The sequence below is a fragment of the Macaca thibetana genome, chromosome 6, assembly GCF_024542745.1.
Source record: "Macaca thibetana thibetana isolate TM-01 chromosome 6, ASM2454274v1, whole genome shotgun sequence".
NCBI lineage: Eukaryota > Metazoa > Chordata > Mammalia > Primates > Cercopithecidae > Macaca > Macaca thibetana.
Genome location: NC_065583.1, coordinates 103094450 through 103113305, shown reverse-complemented (window position 1 = coordinate 103113305; position 18856 = coordinate 103094450). Strand labels below are relative to the sequence as shown.

The 18856-nt window shown below is 35.9% G+C and overlaps 1 protein-coding gene across 2 annotated transcripts in view; it reads left to right on the top strand.

The window, feature by feature from the left end:
- SCAMP1 (secretory carrier membrane protein 1) overlaps nucleotides 1–18856 on the top strand; it is a 121422-nt gene that overhangs the window by 16593 nt on the left and 85973 nt on the right. Inside the window, exon 2 of one of the 2 annotated variants that reach the window (XM_050795702.1) lies at nucleotides 16708–16785. The exons of the other annotated variant lie outside the window; for it this stretch is intronic. Within the exon in view, the coding sequence (XP_050651659.1) occupies nucleotides 16708–16785 (78 nt within the window). The remainder of the gene's footprint in view (nucleotides 1–16707; nucleotides 16786–18856) is intronic. 2 annotated transcript variants of the gene reach the window in all.

Below are 18856 nucleotides of genomic sequence, written 5' to 3'. Positions count from 1 at the left end.
AGGTAATGGGAAAAGAGCATCAGGAGTATCGGCCAGTTATGGCCAGGAGTTGGTAAACTAGGTGTAATTTTACCACGATTTGGCACTTTTTCTTAAAAACAAATTCTAAATGGTGGTTAAGCTTCCCAGGCCAGTGCTTAGAATTGTAGTATGTAGCACCAAACCCAAGCATTCTCCACAGTAATATACCCAAAGAGGGGGAAGGTTCATTTGTGAGATCAGGGATTCATCCCCTGCTAGCCTCCCATGATGTTGAAAAGTAATCATAACCTTAAAAACTAATAGCTCAGATATACAAAAAAGAACATTAGATATCTTTTTCAAAAATCTCCAAGCAAGTGCACAACTCTCCAACATTTATATGAAACCTACATCACAAGGTGATTTGTCATAAAAATAAAAAGGAGTTCTTTTTACTGTTATCCTCACTTCAAGTCATGATATATAATAGCTTCTAAAGTCCCTGAGCTTGGTAAGGCAACTAGTAATTTGCATGTCTTGTTTTTGTTTCTATTTCTGTTAATACCAAAAAGTGTGAAAGTTAATAAAAAATTAGAGCCTGCTTTAGAAAATACAGGCAACTTAGGGGTAAAATAAATAATAATTACATGTTGCAACAAAAGATAATCTTGCATTATTATTTATTTTCTTTATATGTTATTTAAAAATATTCCTGTCTTTATTCTGATTCAAAAGGAAAACTCCTGGAACTATTTATATAAGAAACATAACAACAACAACAACAACAATTAAATACTGAAGTTAGAAAAATTAATTTGCCTATGGTCACCTAGCTAGGAGGTAGAGAAGCAAACCTTAAGCTATGTGGTTCCAGAGCCCACTTTCTTACCTACTCCCCTCTACTAGTGGAATACAGACCTCTGCAAATTTCACGTACTCCTTCCTCTAATCTCCCTAACACCAGGCTAAGAACACAGAAATGTTTGCCTGCAATACGTATAGTTTATAGAACTTTTTCTTATGAACTCAACTCTAAGTGGTGGTTAAGTTCCCCTGAGATTCAGCTATAAACTTCCATTAAAAATGTTTATATTAAATAGAAAAAGCATATATTACTACTTTCAAGCTTTGGGGATACATTAATTTGCATTTTTGCAGTATGCTACTTACCTTAGGCTTGCTTCACCCGATAAAAAACCACAAGACTGACTAACTCAAACAAGCATCCCTAGCTCTAGGAAAGTTGCCATGTGGGGATAAAATTGCACCTTTATTTTTTAAGTCTTTCTTAAGGATTTACTATCCATGTAAGACACGTTTATATTCTCTAAATGTTCAGTGCTTTGCCCTACTGATTGCTTTAAGAAGTAATTTGGTTTCTTGCCACTGCTCTATCTTTAGGCATATTATCTTTTTTTGACTATAGTTCAGTCAAAACATGTTTTCATGTACTTCCTATTGCTCAGATATGGTGCTACAAAATAGAATGTGAAATTTGGACTAGCAGGACTGTCTTTACCTCCGTGGTATCTGATAGCATTTGGTATCTAATTCTTTTGCCAGTGGACCATCTAATTTCTATTATTTTGGTTAGATGATTAATACGGCTTTGAGTGGACCTAGTGGTATAATTTGAAAAACAAACAAAACATATTCTCAGTCTTTATCAGCCATTATATTTAAAATGGAGATCTTGCCAGTTTAATAGGTCTTTATGGTTATTTAAAATTTTATATAATTACTGTGACTACATTGGAGATTAAAGAGGATAAAACTCAATTGTGTCCAAGAGATTGTTACTGTTGAAGATGGAATAAGAGTAGGTTATTTAGTAATGTATATGGAACTCCCAAAAATCAGACACCGTGATAGTTACTTGGGATACAAGATAAAGAGAAGTTTCAGATGTCAAATAATGCACACTTTGGTTGGGAGATACAACATGTGATAAATGCTTTGATGCTAAAGAAACAAGAATAGCATGTTCTTCATATTGCAGAAACAGAACTTCCTGAGAAGATGAGGCCTGAACTATTTTACCTCAGTTCCCGTAAATGCAGAATATGAGGCAGAAGGCATATGTGTTGTTATACTTCACTTCTCTCATTTTATAGGTAGGGAAATTCAGACACAGAGGTTAATTTTTCTAAGTTTACTCAGGAATGACAGGACTTGGACTAAAATTGTTTCATGGAATTGCTTTAATAAGGGTGAGGATAATGTTGTGAGAAATAATTTCTCATAGCAATTGCTTAAAAGAGCTGCTGGTGGCTGGGCGCGGTGGCTCACACCTGTAATACCAATGCTTTGGGAGGCCAAGGCGGGCGGATCACGAGGTCAGGAGATCAAGACCATCCTGGCTAACACAGTGAAACCCCGTCTCTACTAAAAATACAAAAAATTAGTCGGGCATGGTGGTGGGCGCCTGTAGTCCCGGCTACTTGGGAGGCTGAGGCAGGAGGATGGCGTGAACTCGGGAGGCGGAGCTAGAAGTGAGCTGAGATCGCCCCACTGCACTCCATCCTGGGCGACAGAGCCAGACTGTGTCTCAAAAAAAAAACCAAAAAACCAAAATAAAACCCAGGACTCCTGGCAATATAAAATGAAACAAGGAAAGGACCAGACCCTCTCAATGTCATTTTGGCTGTAGGCTAAGAAACTAGAATTTCTTGCTTTCTATATTATTTAGGTTCATTACACATATCGTTAATCAGCAGGGAATTTTTGCCAAATTATATTCACAAATTATGTTTTGTTTCCAAATATTTCTCTAGAATCTATAGAGTGTACTCGATAATGAAATTATTTTTTGAGGGGGAGGTGCATATAATGTTAATGTGGACAGATAGTGCAACTTAAGGTGATTTGTTTTACTTCCAAGTTGCACTGTCTTTCAGATGCCTAATTAGGAGGTAAGTTGACTTGGGCATGATTGCTTTAGTTAAGTTTCTAATTTACTAAGGACTGATTTGGGTCTATAAAAAATAAGTGAGTCTCTTTTAGATTTGAGTAAGACTGTTATGACCCTTGCCGTGATATGAATTTTTCAAAATCACGATGTATTGAATAATTCCTAGTGATTATTAAGCACATATCATGGTTGTAAAAGTTTTGCTAAATACATTGTTGTCTTAGAGTCTCGTTCAGAGTTTTTAATGGCTTTTCCTAGTTCCTTTTTTAAAAAAATGATTGGGCATTTAGAAATATGTAGTACTGTTCCAGGTGAGTGACTTTCTTAGTATTTATTAAGTTCATATGATTGTAGTAACTCTGAGAATTATAAAGTAGGGGAAAAATTGAACTCACTGAGGGGAGGGCCTCTCAGCTTGAGGCCTTTCTTGTTTAATCAAGTTGTCTAGTGTAGTGTATAATCTTGATTGAACCAAGCAGAGCTATTGAAGAATATTTTAATTAAGTTTTATAGAGCAGCCCAATACTCTTTTTCTTCTGAGGAAATATAGTTTTGAACATAAACTTATTTTCTTTATTGCATTTTCTTCCAACAACTTGCTCTTTGGATTTAGATTTGGATTTGAATCCTGACCATGTCACTTATTAGCTATATGACTTTGGGCAAATTACTAAAACATCTCCGAATCAGTATTCTCAGCAGTGAAAGAAAGGATATAAAACCTAAGTCATAAAGCTCTTCTGAGGATTACATGAAATAATTCAGAGTCTGGTATCATGCTAACCTAGATGAATTTTCTTTCTCTCTTTGAATCTGTAGCCTTCAATTTCCCATTGGCTTCCTTGATAGAACTGTAAATGTGCATTTTCTTATAAACGTTTAATACATTCAAAATATTACCTTCTTATACCTCATGAAAAAGTGTGAAGGAAGTAATGGTGAAAATCTGCTACTATGTTATATAAAAATACTGGACTAGAAAGATTCTAATCATGTCTCTTGTCATCCTTTGTAATTTTGAAAAACTTAGAGGAAATTTAAGTCTAGTTTGTCATATTTCTTTTTGCTAACATAATTGAATTTGTCCAAATGGATGAAAGTGAAGTTATTCTGTGAGCCAGTTTTGAATAAGTTGTAGTGCCTGGATCAGTACTGTCCAATAGAAATATAATTTCTGCCACATATGCAATTTAAAATTTTCTAGTAGCCATGTTAGAAAAAAAGAAAAACCAAGTGAACTTAATTGTAAGACATTTTATTTCACTCCATATAAACAATCTTATATCAACACATAATCATATAAAAATTAGAGATAGTTTATATTGTTTTGCTAAATCTTTGAAATTGAAAATCTAATGTATTTTATACTTGCAGCATATCTCAGTTGAACTAATTACATTTTAAGAGCTACATGTGGCTGGTGGCTACGGTAGCACAGGTGTATAGCACATCTATAAAATGCATTACTACAACAGTAGATGGCTTTTGCACACTGTAGGATATGTGTGATAAAAGAACATCATTTATTATTGCCAGTCTAAAGTTTGTCTCCAGTTCTTAGCAGTCATTTAACGGTGAGAATTTACCTGTCGTTGCAAATCTGTTCAACAAATGATTTCACCAGTTTTCATTGTCCATTCCCAAGTATTTAAAATTTTCAAAGACCTCAAATATATGTACTTCACATTAATTATATCTGTAAGAAGGACATGAAAAGGTTTGTATTTTGAAAAGCTGATTCTGGCTTATTATGAAGAATAGATTGGGATGGGGTCAGAGGATAGGGAGGGAGACCAGTAAGGAGGTCATTGTCGTTGACCCATGAGAAATAACTGGCAGATTGATCTCGGGCTGAGGAGGGATTTGTTTGTTTGTTTGTTTTTTGTTTTGCTTGTGTGCATTTTAAAGATGATCAATACTTGAAATGTGAGGTATCTTGCTGGGAAGAAGCAGTTGAACATATGAGAGAAAAGAATAATTGACAGGGTGATCCTAAGAAAAGGTAGGGAGAGATGAAGCTTAGATATGAAGAGAATTTCCCCCCACCTTGGGGGAAAGGCTTCCTTCTTGCTTTTCCTTCCCTCCTCTTTTTTGCTTCCCTTTTCCTTTTTTCCCTCCTTTTTCCCCCCTAACCTCTAGACGATGTGGGAGGTAAGGAAAAAAAAAGGCTGAGGCCTTTCTGATGATCTGCAGGACATTGTGAAAACTTCTGTAACACAAAGTCATTCCTCACCAGTTAAAATAACAGTAACTGTTTTTGCTTTGGTGACTCATTGGCAACTCTAGTAATTGCTGTTCCCCTCAGATGCTTTACCTGCTGCTCTGTGCTCCCTTTTCTGGCCACCTTCTTATAACTTGTCACTCTTTCTACCGTGGCTGTTGTCAACTTCTGCTGCTATTACAGTTCCCAATTTTATGTCTCATATTCAGGCTCCTCAAAAATGGGAATAGAATTGGATTGGTTAGCAATTAGCCAGAATCGAGTTGCTTCTGTTGGGGACTGCCAGGTTTGCTCATGTCCAGTTCTAAAGATAGTTACCTTTGGCACAGAGGCCAGTTTCTTATTCTTAGAAATGTAACCAAGTTAATGGGGTCACATGACGCAAAGATTGGGCAAAGAACTGCTTCTGGTTGCTTTCCTTAGAAGGTGTTTTAAGGAAACACGGCGGGTGTTTTTTGTCCTATTCATTACCTAGGATGTGCTATATTTTTTACAATTCTCAGCCATAGGTGGAGAGCTTTTTTGCTTGATCCTTAACTTACTGTTGGTGGTAATGATGATAGCAGCCTCACCTGTCACTTATTTGAGTATTTCCTATGTATGGGAACTATATTAAGCACTTTACATGTAGTAACTCATGACTTATATGATACATTTTACTGATGAAAAAACTGAGGTACAGTGAAATATGAAGTGACTTGTTCAAAGTTTATTGCTTCTTAGTAATGGAACTGTAATTTGAATGAGGCAGCCAGCAATCCGTAGCATAACATTTCTGAACTATGGTTGACCAGGGTGATTATCAAATTTCCCCTTAATTTTAAAGACGAGAAAATCGAGAGAGAGTTTAGGTGACTTGTCTGATGTCACAGAATTGGTCATTGCCAGGTGCTCAGTTTCTGATTCCTAGACTAGTGCTTTTTTCTACTACAGAATAAGTACCCAAGACATAGAAGGTTTTGCATACTAATCATGAAACCCAAACCTGTGTTAGCAGCTATCATAGTAAGTGGATACATAATATATAGCCGTATAATAATCATCCATGTAGATTTTTATGTTATTAGACTACTATTTAGCTTAAAAATGACATATGTACAGAGAAAAGTAAACAGGAGACTGAGTTTCATTAGTCACATCAGTTGATTGAGTCAATCTCCTTATTTCTAGCAGGTGAAAACACTGTCTCCCAGGTTGAATCTTTCAGGTTGTATGTGGCAGTGATTAAGAAATATCCAGTTCAATGCATGGTATAGGAGAGCATTTGGAATACAGTGAAGGTTCAGAAGGTTCATTCCTCTGGAGAATTTGGTAGAGAAACCTAGTATTAAATATACAAACTAATTGTGCTAGATGTAAACTTTTCTTCGTTTGGAAAAATTTGTTTTCATATCCATCTTGATAGTTTAGTGAAATATGAAGTAAACACTCTGAAGTAACACGGTGAAGTTAAGTGGCATTACTAAAGAACTGACAGAATAGCCTTGGCTTAACTAATGACGTAAAGATATAACTCTAATGTCTATGCATAGTCAGATCCACTGATATTTAAATTAAACTGAAGAATATCTTTACTTGCTGCTTAAAAGTTAATGAAATACAGAAGCCTAGTATGATCCTCTAAGTCAACAAAATAAGACTATCTGAGAATCTTTTCCTTATTAGAAATATAAATTCTCAGGCATCATGCTAGACCTATTGAATCAGAAACAAGGTACGTTCAGAGTGACACTCAGCAATCTGGATTTAACAAGCCCTCCAGGTGACCCCAATGTGTGCTGAAGTTTGAGAACCACAGCCAAAGAAGAAACCAAATTATCAGTTGAAAGAATTTCATTTTGATTATGTTGGAGAAGAATAACATTTTCCTGCCACAGTTTTGGAATTATTAATTAGGAATTGGGAAGTCTTAGTTTAATTTTTGTCTCAGACATGCACTAATTGACCTTAAGGAAGTTTCCTGACCTTGTTTAAGGCCACAGCTTCTTTCTCTGAAAAATGGAACGATACAGTCTACCAGGAAAGATTATAGCAAGGATTGGAAATAAATGTAAGTGCTAAATACTTAATAGGCATTACAATATCATTTATCGTTACTTAATTCTTTTTCAATTTTGTTGTCTTCTCCCAGTTTAGAGGGTATGGCTTCCTCAACACTATTTACAGTTGCTAAAGCTAATTTGAAACATTAATTATGTGATAATTCAGAGATATCAGTTCTTTACCTTCCTAAATCTAGTGTTATTCTTGGTATATTGTGTACATACTCTAATGCTTTGTCATCTAATACTGCATTAGGAGAGTGAACTCAGTTCACTTGAGAAAATGATTTTATCAAATTGCCTGTTAACTTCTAGCCTGGATTAGATTTCTGGAATCTAGAAGGAAACAAGTGCACTTTAGTCACTGTAGTTGAAAGTAGAAAATTGGAAGAATAATTTTATTCTGGGTCTCTTTGGAACTAAGTTATACCTTATTTATTGGCTTTTCAAAGTATTTAAGGTGAATTTTAACACACTCAAGATAATTGGATGTGTTTATTTGTAAAGTGAGAGTTGGACTCGTACTTCTGTGGCACTGAGGAATGACGTTGATAGTGTGAATGTTGGCTAAGCAGGATTCATCTTTCTGATCCTACATTGTGTCTCCCTCCTTTTTTCTTTTCGAATTAATTTTGTTTTGTAATTATGAAAACATTTTCATGTTTCCGAAGTAAAGGCTATAAAACAGTATACAATTAAGTCTAGCTTTGAAGTCTATCCTCTGTCTTTATTGTTCCTTTCCTTCCCCTATAGAGAATCATTTTTATTCGTTTTTGGATTCTTCCTTTTAAAAAACATAAACACACATTCATTTTTATCTTTCCTTTTGCACCAAAGGTTAACGTTTGTTTACACTCCTCTGCACCTTGCTTTTCTCACTCAGCCCATAGCACTTGTATATCTCGTTATACCATTTTACAACTGCATAATGATACTCAGCTGCATAGTACTTTATCATGTAGATTGTCATAGTTTGTTTAGTCATCTTCTATTTATAGATATTTAGGTTGCTTCCAGTCGATTAAGTAGTGTGGTGCTTCCATATGGTTATAAATAGAATTTTGCCGATATTTCTTTGGAGTAGATTCCTAGAAGTGAGACTGTGGGTCAAAGGATAAATACAGATGTTATTTTGCTAGGCATTGCCTACTTGCCCTACATAAAGGTTGTAACACTCTTTATTCCCATTAGCAATGCATGAGAATCCCTGCTTCCTTACAGCTTTGTCAGTAGAGTATGTCAGACTTTTAGATTTTTTTGCTAATTTGATAGGTGAGAAATGATTACATCAGTGTAGTTTTAATTAGTGTTTCTCTTATCAATGAGATTAAACATCTTTTTATTTACACTTTTGGAACTATCTTTATGCTCAGTTTTTTTCAAGAAGTATTTATTGGTTACTACTGCTGCTATTATCTTGAAGAATTACTCTTTGGGTATTTCCCCACAGGGATGGTAGTAATACTCGTTGAAGAAACAGAGTATCACCAGGCGTGTATGATTTAAGAAAAAAAAAAAAAAGATCACTGATCACAGATCACCACAACAGATAAAATGAAAACATTTGAAGGCTGGGTGTAGTGGCTCTTGCTTGTAATCTCAGCACTTTGGGAGGTTGAGGCAGGTGGATCACTTGAGGCCAGGAGTTCGAGGCCTGCCTGGCCAACATGGTGAAACCCTGTCTCTACTAAAAATACAAAAATTAGCCAGGCGTGGTGGCGCATGCTTGTAATCCCAGCTACTTGGGAAACTGAGGCAGGAGAATCGCTTGAACCTGGAGATGGAGGTTGTGGTGAGCTGAGATCATGCCACAGCACTTCACCAGCCTGGGCAACAGCGAGACTCCATCTCAAAAAAAAAAAAAAGTCTTTTTCTTGTTTCAAAGAGTTCACAGTCCAATTGGGGGAGAAAAGACTTGCATGAAGATTATCATCGTTCAGAGAAATAGATGTTGATGGAGCTCTCATAAGTGCTGTGGGAGCATTGAGCCTGGAGTGGAGAGACTTGGGTACAGGGAAGGTATCAGAAGATCATTGCTTAGCATATGAGGTAGTATTTAGAATGAGCTTATAAGGAAGAGGAAGAGATTGCTAGGCTGACCCTGCTGGGGAAACTATTCCAACTAGGGGAAGCAATGCAAAGGAAGAGTATGACTGATGTTTGAGGACTCACTGGTTACTGGTTTTGTAGATGATGGTGAAGTTAGGCATTGAGACTACAGCTGGACCATCGAGATTTGATGAAGGTGCTTGTTGACCCTAAACACATTTCTAAATTAGATTAACTTTAGCAATGCCAAGTTGAAAATTTTGATTAAAATGTCATGTTTCTGTTTTCTCAATTTTCTGATTGACACATGCTTTGTCTCTTGATAATCTTCTTGGTCCTTACACTTTTGGGTGAACTTTGGAGGGGAACCCTGGGGAAGTAAGTCAAGTGATTTCATTCCCTCCTTCCCATTTTACTGTTGAGCAAGCCTAAAGCCTTTATATTTTGTCTGTGTCATACTTTTAATTTATCCTTACTACTTCCTTTATGCCAAATTTGAGCCTCCTTATTCAGTAGCTTGTTTCATTTGGTTAAGGGAGAAAGATCTTTCTCATATGAATTTATAAGGCTGGAAAGATAGGCAGGCTAGATGGTTAGAAGTCTTGTATCTCATTTTGAGGAATTTGTGTTTTGTTTTATAGTTTGTGTAGAGCCTTTAAACATTTGAAATGGATAAAGGACAGAGGAAAGAGGTTGGAGGAAGGGAATGGCAAAATTAGCTTTGCATTTTTGAGAGGTAAAGAATGACTGTCTTGAGGAAGGTGAATTGGAGAAGGTACAGTATAGACTAGAGAGGAGAGGTCTCCAGACCAGCAGAAGCAGTATCACCTGAGAACCTGTTAGAAATACAGGTTTTCAGACCCCATCCCAGACCTACTGAATGAGAAATTCTGGGGGTTGGGTGCAACACTCTGTGTCTTATTTGATTTTGATGCACACTAAAGTTTGAGACTAGAAATTCGAAGTTAGCCTACACGACAGTTTGGGAAATGCTTTTCATGTGAATTATGTAGTTGACTTTTGTTGATGTTCATTATGCTGAGATGTTCATTATAAATGCTTTTCGCATGAATTACATAGTTGTGTTGAGATGTTCATTTTATATATATATATATACACACACACTTAATACACACACACATACATATACTACAATTTTGTGATTCAGGTTTTTTAAAAATTTCGGTAGGTTTTTGGGGAACAGGTGGTGTTTAGTTGTGTGAATAAGTTTCTCACTGGTGATTTCTGAGATTTTGGTGCACCTGTCACCCGAGCAGTGTACACTGCACCCAGTGTGAAGTCTTTTATCCTTCACCCCACTCCCACCATTTTCCATGGGTCCCCGAAGTTCATTGTATCATTCTTATGCCTTTGTGTCCTCATAACTTAGCTCCTACTTGTGAGAACATACAGTGTTTGGTTTTCCAGTCCTCAGTTACTTCACTTAGAGTAATATCTCCAATTCCATCCAGATTGCTGTAAATGCCACTATTTCATTCCTTTTCACGACTGAGTAGTATTCCACGGTATAAATATATATATATATGCCACATTTTCTTTATCCACTCATTGATTGATAGGAATTTAGGCTGGTTCTGCAGTTGCAAATTGTGCTGCTATAAACATGCATGTGTAAATATCTTTTTCGTATAATGACTTCTTTTCCTTTGGATTGATACCCAGGAGTGGGATTGCTGGATCAAAGGGTAGATCTGCTTTTAGTTCTTGAAGGAATTTCCACACTGTTTTCCTTAGTGTTTGTACTAGTTTACATTTTCACTAACAGTGTAAAAGTGTTCCCTTTTTACCACATCCACACCAACTTCTGTTATTTTTTGATTATGGCCATTTTTTCAGGACTAAGTTGGTATCACATTGTGGTTTTGCTTTGCATTTCTCTGATAATTAGTGATTGTTGAGCATTTTTTCATGTTTGTGGGCCTTTTGTACATCTTCTTTTAAGAATTGTCTATTCATGTCCTTAGCCTACTTTTTGATGGGATTGTTTGTTTTTTTCTTGCTGATTTGTTTGAGTTCCTTGTAGACTCTGGGTATTAGTCCTTTGTCAAATGCATAGATTGCGAAGATTTTCTCCTACTCTGTGGGTTGTCTGTTTCCTGATTATTTCTTTTGCTATGCACAAGCTTTTTAGTTTAATTAAGTCCCATCTGTTATCCTTTTTTGTTGTTGTGTTTGCTTTTGGGTTCTTGGTCATAAAGTCTCTGCCTAAGCCAATGTCAAGAAAGATTTTTTCAATGTTATGTTCTAGAATTTTTATGATTTCAGGTCTTAGATTTAAGTCTTTGATCCATCTTGAGTTGATTTTTGTATAAGGTGAGAGATGAGGGTCCAGTTTCATTCTTCTCTACATGTGTCTTGCCAATGATCCCAGCACCATTTGTTGAATAGGGTGTCCTTTCTCCACCTTATGTTTTTGTTTGCATTGTTGAAGATCAGCTGACAGTAAGTATTTGGGTTTATTTCTGGGTTCTCTATTCCGTTCCATTGGTCTGTGTGCCTATTTTTATACCAGTACCATGCTCTTTTGGTGACTATGGCCTTATGGTATAGTTTGAAGTCCGGTAATGTAATGCCTCCAGATTTGTCCTTTTTACTTAGACTTGCTTTGGCTATGTGGGCTCTTTTTTGGTTCCGTATGAATTTCAGGATTGTTTTTCTAGTTCTGTGAAGAATGATGATGGCATTTTGATGTTAATTGCATTGAATTTGTGGATTGCTTTTGGCAGTGTGGTCATTTTCACAATATTGATTCTACCCATCCATGAGCATGGGATGTGTTTTCATTTCTTTGTGTCATCTGTGATTTCTTTCAGCAGTGTTCTGTACTTTTCCTTGTAGAGGTCTTTCACCTCCTTGGTTAGGTATATTCCTAAGTAGTTTTTTTTTTTTTTTTTTTTTTTTTGCAGCTATTGTAAAGGTGTGGAGTTCTTGATTTGATTCTCAGATTGGTTGCTGTTGGTATATAGCATGGCTGCTGATGTATGTACGTTAATGTTGTACACAAATGTTTCAGTTTCCTGAAACTTTGCTGAATTCATTTACCAGTTTTAGGAGCTTTTTGGATGAATTTTTAGGGTTTTCTACGTATACAATCATATCATCAGCAAATAGCAATAGTTCGACTTCCTCTTTACCAATTTGGATGCCTTTATTTCTTTTTCTTGTCTGATTGCTCTGGCTAGGACTTCCAGTACTGTGTAGAATAGAAGTGGTGAAAGTTGGCATCCTTGTCTTGTTCCAGTTCGTAAGGGGAATGCTTTCAACTTTTCCCCATTCAGTATAATGTTGGCTGTGGGTTTGTCATAGATGACTTTTATTACCTTAAGATATGTCCCTTTTATGCCGATTTTGCTGAGGCTTTTTCATAAAGGGATATTGGATTTTGTCAAATGCTTTTTCTACGTCTATTGAGATGATCAGGTGATTCTTGTTTTTAATTCTGTTTATGTGGTGTATCACATTTATTGATTTGTGGATGTTAAGCCATGCCTGCATCCCTCTTATGAAATCACTTGATTATGGTGGATTATCGTTTTGATATGCTGTTGGATTTGATTAACTAGTATTTGGTTGAGGATTTTTGCATCTCTGTTCATCAGGGATGTTGGCCTGTAGTTTTTTTTTGTTATGTCCTTTCCTGGTTTTGGTATTAGGGTGATGTTGGCTTCATAGAATGATTTGGGGGGATTCCCTCTTTCTCTTTTGTGATAGTGTCATTAGGATTGATACCAATTTTTCTTTGAATGTCTGATGGAATTCAGCTGTGAATCCATCTGACCATGGACTTTTTTTTGTTGGTAACTTTTTAATCACCACTTCAATCTCACTGCTTGTTACTAGTCTGTTTAGAGTTTGTATTTCTTCCTAGTTTAATCTACAAGGGTTGTATATTTCCAGGAATTTATCCATCTCCTCTAGGTTTTCTAGTTTATTTGTGTAATGGTGTTCGTAGTAGCCTTGAATAATCTTTGTATTTCTGTGGTATTGGTTGTAATATCTCCTGCTTCATTTCTAATTATGCTTATTTGGATCTTCTCTCTTTTTTTCTTGGTTAATCTTGCTAATGGTCTATTTCTCATTTCAAAAAACCAACTTTTTGTTTCTTTTATCTTTTGTGTTTGTTTCTATTTCATTTAGTTCTGTTCTGATCTTGGTTACTTCTTCTTTTGGGTTTGGGTTTGGTTTGTTCTTGTTTCTCTGTTTCCTTGAGGTGTGACCTTAGATTGTCTGTCTGTGCTCTTTCAGACTTTTTGATGTAAGCATTTAATACTATAAACTTTCCTTTTAGCACCACTTTTGCTGTTTCCCAGAGGTTTTGATAGGTTGTGTCACTATTATTGTTCAGTTCAAATACTTTTTAAATTCCCATCTTGATTTTAATGTTGATCCAATCATCATTCAGGAGCAGGTTATTTAATTTCCATGTATTTTTATGGTTTTAAGGGTTCCTTTTGGAGTTGATTTCCAATTTTATTCCACTGTGATCTGAAAGAATACTTGATATAATTTTGATTTTCTTATATTTGTTGAGACTTGTTTTGTGCCCTATGATGTGGCCTGTCTTGGGGGATGTTCCATGTGCTGATGAAGACAATGTATATTCTGCAGTTGTTGGGTAGAATATTCTGTAAATGTTAAGTCCAGTTGTCCTAGGGTATAGTTTAAGTCCATTGTTTCTTTGTTGACTTTTTGTCTTGATGACCTGTCTAGTGCTGTCAGTGAAGTCCCCCACTATTATTGTGTTGCTGTCTATCTCATTTCATAGGTCTAGTAGTAATTGTTTTATAAATTTGGGAGCTCCAGTGTTAGGTGCATATGTATTTAGGATTTTGATATTTTCCTGTTGCACCATTCCTTTTATCATTGTATAATGTCCCTCTTTGTCTTTTTTAAGTACTGTTGCTTTAAAGTTTGTTTTGTCTGATATAAAAACTACTTTTGCTTTTGGTGTCCATTTGCATGAAATATCTTTTTCTAGTCCTTTACCTTAAGTTTATGTGAGTGCTTACGTTTCAGGTGAGTCTCTTGAAGACAGCAGATAGTTGGTAAATTCTTATCCATTCTGCCATTCTGTATCCTTTAAGTGGAGCATTTAAGCCATTTACAAACAATGTTATTGAGATGTGAGGTACTGTTCTATTCATTGTCCTATTTGTTGCCTGAATACCTTTTTCTTCTTCTTCTTTTTTTTTTTTTCTGTTGTGGTAGTGTTTTATAGGGGCTGTGAGATTTATGCTTTAAGGAGATTTTATTTTGGTGTATTTTGAGGATTTGTTTCAAGATTTAGAGCTCGTTTTCATATTCTCTCAGCGTTTGTTTGTCTGAAAAAGTCCGTATTGTTCATTTATAAAGCTTAGTTTTGCAGGATACAGAATTCTTGGCTGATAATTGTTTTATTTAAGGAGATTAAATGTAGGACTTCAGCTCTTCTAGCTTGTAGGATTTCTGCTGAGAAACCTGCTGTTAATCTGATAGATTTTTCTTTATAGGTTACCTGATGCTTTTGCCTCACAGCTCTTTAGATTCTTTCCTTTGTCTTGACTTTAGACAACCTGATGACTGTGCCTAGGTGATGATCTTTTTATGATGAATTTCCCAGGTGTTCTTTGAGCTTCTTGTATTTAGATGTCTAGATCTCTAGCAAGGCCGGAGAAGTTTTCCTCAGTTATTCTCTCAAATATGTTTTCCAAACTTTTAGATTTCTCTTCTTCCTCAAGAACAATTATTCTTAGGTTTGGTTGTTAAACATAATCCCAAACTTCTTGGAGGCTTTTTTCATTTTTCAAAATTCTTTTTTCTTTGTCTTTGTTGGATTGGGTTAATTCGAAAGCCTTGTCTTTGAGCTCTGAAGTTCTTTCTTCTACTAGTTCGATTTTATTGCTGAGACTTTCCAGTACATTTTTCATTTCTCTAAGTGTGTCCTTGGTTTCCAGAAGTTGAGATTGTTTTTTATTTATGCTATTTCACTGAAAATTTTTCCATTCGTATCCTGTATTCATTTTTTAAAAAAAATTCTTTAAGTTCGACTTTACCTTTCTCTGGTGCTGCCTTGATCGGTTTAAAAGTTGACCTGTATTTTTTTTCTGGCATGTTAGAGGTTTTGTGTTGGTTTGGATTCATTGCTGGTAAGTTAGTGTGATCTTTTTGGGGTGTTGAAGAACCTTGTTTTGTCATGTTACTGGAATTGTTTTTTTTGGTTCCTTCTCATTTTGGTAGACTATATTGGAGGGAAGATCTGGAACTCAAGGGCTGCTGTTCAGTATCTTTTGTCACACGGGGTGCTCTCTTGATGTGGTGCTCCCCGCTTTCCTATAGGGATGGGGCGTCCCGAGAGCTGAACTACAGTAATTGTTATTTCTCTTCTGGATCTAGCCCAGTGGAGCTATTGGGCTCTGGGATGGTACTGGGGACTGTCTGCAAAGAGTCCTGTGATGTGATCCGTCTTCAGGTCTGTCAGCCGTGGATACCAGCACCTGCTTCCATGGAGGTAGCAGCAGAGTGAAGTGGACTCTGAGGGTCCTTGGTTGTATTTTTAAGAATGCTGGTTTTATGTTCATTGGCCTCCAGCCAGGAGGTGGCACTTTAAAGAGCACATTAGCTGCAGTAGTAGAGGAAGACCAGGCAATGGGCGGGACCATAGAGCTCCCAAGAGATTGTGTCCTTTGTCTTCGGAGTTCCTTGGCTGTCTCAGGAGCCTGCAGCAGCAATCCATCTTCTTCAAAGGGTCTGGATTCTCTTGGCTTTCCTGGTATGTTCCTGCATAGTTTTTGGAGCGAGAATGCGCGATGTAGGTCTCCATGTGATGCTCTGTCCATTGAGTGGGAGCTGTAAGTTAGTATTGCCTCCTATCTGCCATTTTTCCCTCTCACCATGTGATTTGGTTATTTTTATGAAAGTCTAATATTAAAAGATTTGAAAAGTTGGAATGGTGTGATCATGTGTTATACTTGGAAAAGGGAAGACAGTCTACGATCATGTGGTGAAATAAACTACAGTAAAGTAGAGATATTGGAGTAGAATAAAACAAGTAGGAGGTATTTAATATTGAATGCTCTAGATGTTGGCTGTATATGACATTGATTTGTAATGTAGTATGAAATCTTCAGTGGGAGAAATTGAAACTGTTATAAAAAGGGGGAACATGAATTCTTTGTTGAGGCCAAAGGAAATGATAGTGGGTCTGCCTGAGATTTGTTAAGATGCTCTTGTGTAGTCAGTTCCACACAGCTATTAAGAGGTGGTTTACTTTTTATCTTGATGTAATAGCTTGCAGCTGATTTGAATCTCGCTCAGTTTTTGTTTTCCTTTGAGAATGTGAAGGTTGTATGGGTTTAAATTTCACCATTGTTGAAATGAGACAGTAAATCTGAGAATCTTCTTTTATTTTCCTCTGATAGCTTTGCTGGGTGACCACAAGTATAGAAAAGCAAATGGTATGTAAATATCAAAAATTTTTTTTAAAGGTAAGTCATCTTTTTTTTCTCCTTTGAATTTTATTCTAGGATCCATCAGTTACACAAGTGACAAGAAATGTTCCACCAGGACTTGACGAATATAATCCATTCTCGGATTCTAGAACAGTAAGATTATTCTTGCTTTTAAATGTTTAAAATGAAATTCAATAGGAATTATATTTCAACTATGGTTTCTTTTTTGTTGGGTTGGTTAAACTTAAAACAAATTGTTAATATTTTATTTAGTATTCAGCAAGCTTGGCTTTTTTTTTTAATATGTAGAAATATTAGTAGTAATTGAAGATTACCATGATGATCCTAGTGAAATACTTCAAATTTTCTTTTATGTTTTACAAATTAAATCACAATAATCTTTCTAAAATGTAAACTTTTCTACACTACTTGAAATACTAGGAATTAGAGAAATATTTCTTGGTGTACATGTTGTCTGCCTGATAATGTGGGGTGACTTTTTTTTTTTTTACGTGGAAACTGTGTAGAACTGTAACATGAATGTTTGTATGATTGTCATTTGAATTAGATTATTCTGAATAGTACTAGCCTTCTGTTCTGGCAGAGTAGACTCTTTGGAACTTTACCCAGGCTAGGAAAGCATATTTTTGCCCTCAAAATTTAGTTATTTTTTTCTTTTTCTTTTAAAAATTTATTTATTGTAGAGGCAGGGTCTTCTATGTTTCCCAGGCTGGTCTTGAACTCCTGGTCTCAAGCCATCCTCCCACCTCAGCCTCCCAAAGTGCTGCAACTACAGACGTGAGCCATGGCACCTGGCCTCAAAATTTAGTCTTGATTTATAAAATGTACAAGTATTAAAAAATCCTCATAAAACAATGGTTTGCTACTCTAGATGTATATTAGAAGCATCTGGGGGACTTTATTACACTACTCCTTATGGCCCTAATCTCTTAGAGTTAGGACTTTTTTTTTTTTAAGTTCTTTTGATGATTTTATTGCAACCTGGATTTGGAAACTGTTGAGGTATATTCTGTTGAAAATTATCCCCAGAATTTCTGTGGCAAATAATTTCATCTCCTGTATTTGGGTCCCCCTCCAATACTTTGTTACCTTGCCCTGTGCATCTCTTCTATTTGGCTGTTCCTGAGTTGTGTCCTTTAATAAGCTGCTAACAGTAAGTAAACTGTTTCCTTGAGTTCTGAGAGCCCTTCTAGAAAATTATCAAACCTGAGGAGAGGGTCATGGAAACCCCCAGCTTATAGCAAGTTAGTCAGTATGGGTGGCAATGTGTGACTTGTGACTGGTGAAATGAGCTCTTAACCTGTGGGATCTGTGATAATCCAGGTAGGTAGTATCAGAATTGAACTGAATTGTAGGACATCTAGACGGTGTCCAAAGAGTTGGAGAATTGGTTGGTGTGGGGGGAAAAACCCCACATATTCGATGTCAATAGTATTGTTGGTAAAAACAGTCCAAAAGTAAAAGCATTAAAATAAGAATGAACTTTTAAATTTCTCTTTATTTCAAAGCCTTCATTTAACAGCCTTTGCTTATATATAGCAAATTAATCCCAGGTTGGGATCACTGAAGTGCTTTTTGAGCATGTAAATTACAGGTTAAAACATGTGAAATAGCCAATAAGCTGACCAGTTTTGGTATATAAAAATGGTGGTGTCATATGATTCAACCTTTTAATGAATTAGTGCTGTGAGTATGTGAGAGTGCAATTTGGGTAGTAGTTGTTGAAGGGAAAAAAAGAAGAGCTGGCAAATTATATTCCTCTATATGTAGTTCTTTTAACTTGATTTCTAGGAGGTGGAGATGGGAACAAGACCATTTTTAAAGTTTGTCGATAAAGAATGAAAAATTTTTATATAAATGTTTGGAAAACTTTACTAGCAAGAAATATGTTTAGCATTTTTATATAGTTAGCAGCTTTAGATTACTCTTATCTGTTGTAGTATTCTTCATCAAGCTGTCTACTTTGTGCCATGTGCTTTGCCTGTATTATCTTATTAAATTCTGATAACATTCAAAATTGATATTTTAAATTTCCAGTTTACTAATAAAGAATCTGAGACACAGGTCAGCTAGCAAGTAAAGTGGCAGAACTGGCTTGTTAACTCATGTGTTATCTGTAAAGTTTTTGCCTTTTTCATTTTGCTAGTGCTGTCTTTGGAGATAGTTACTTAAGAAGTAGAAAAAATAGTCCTGGTCTTTGAAA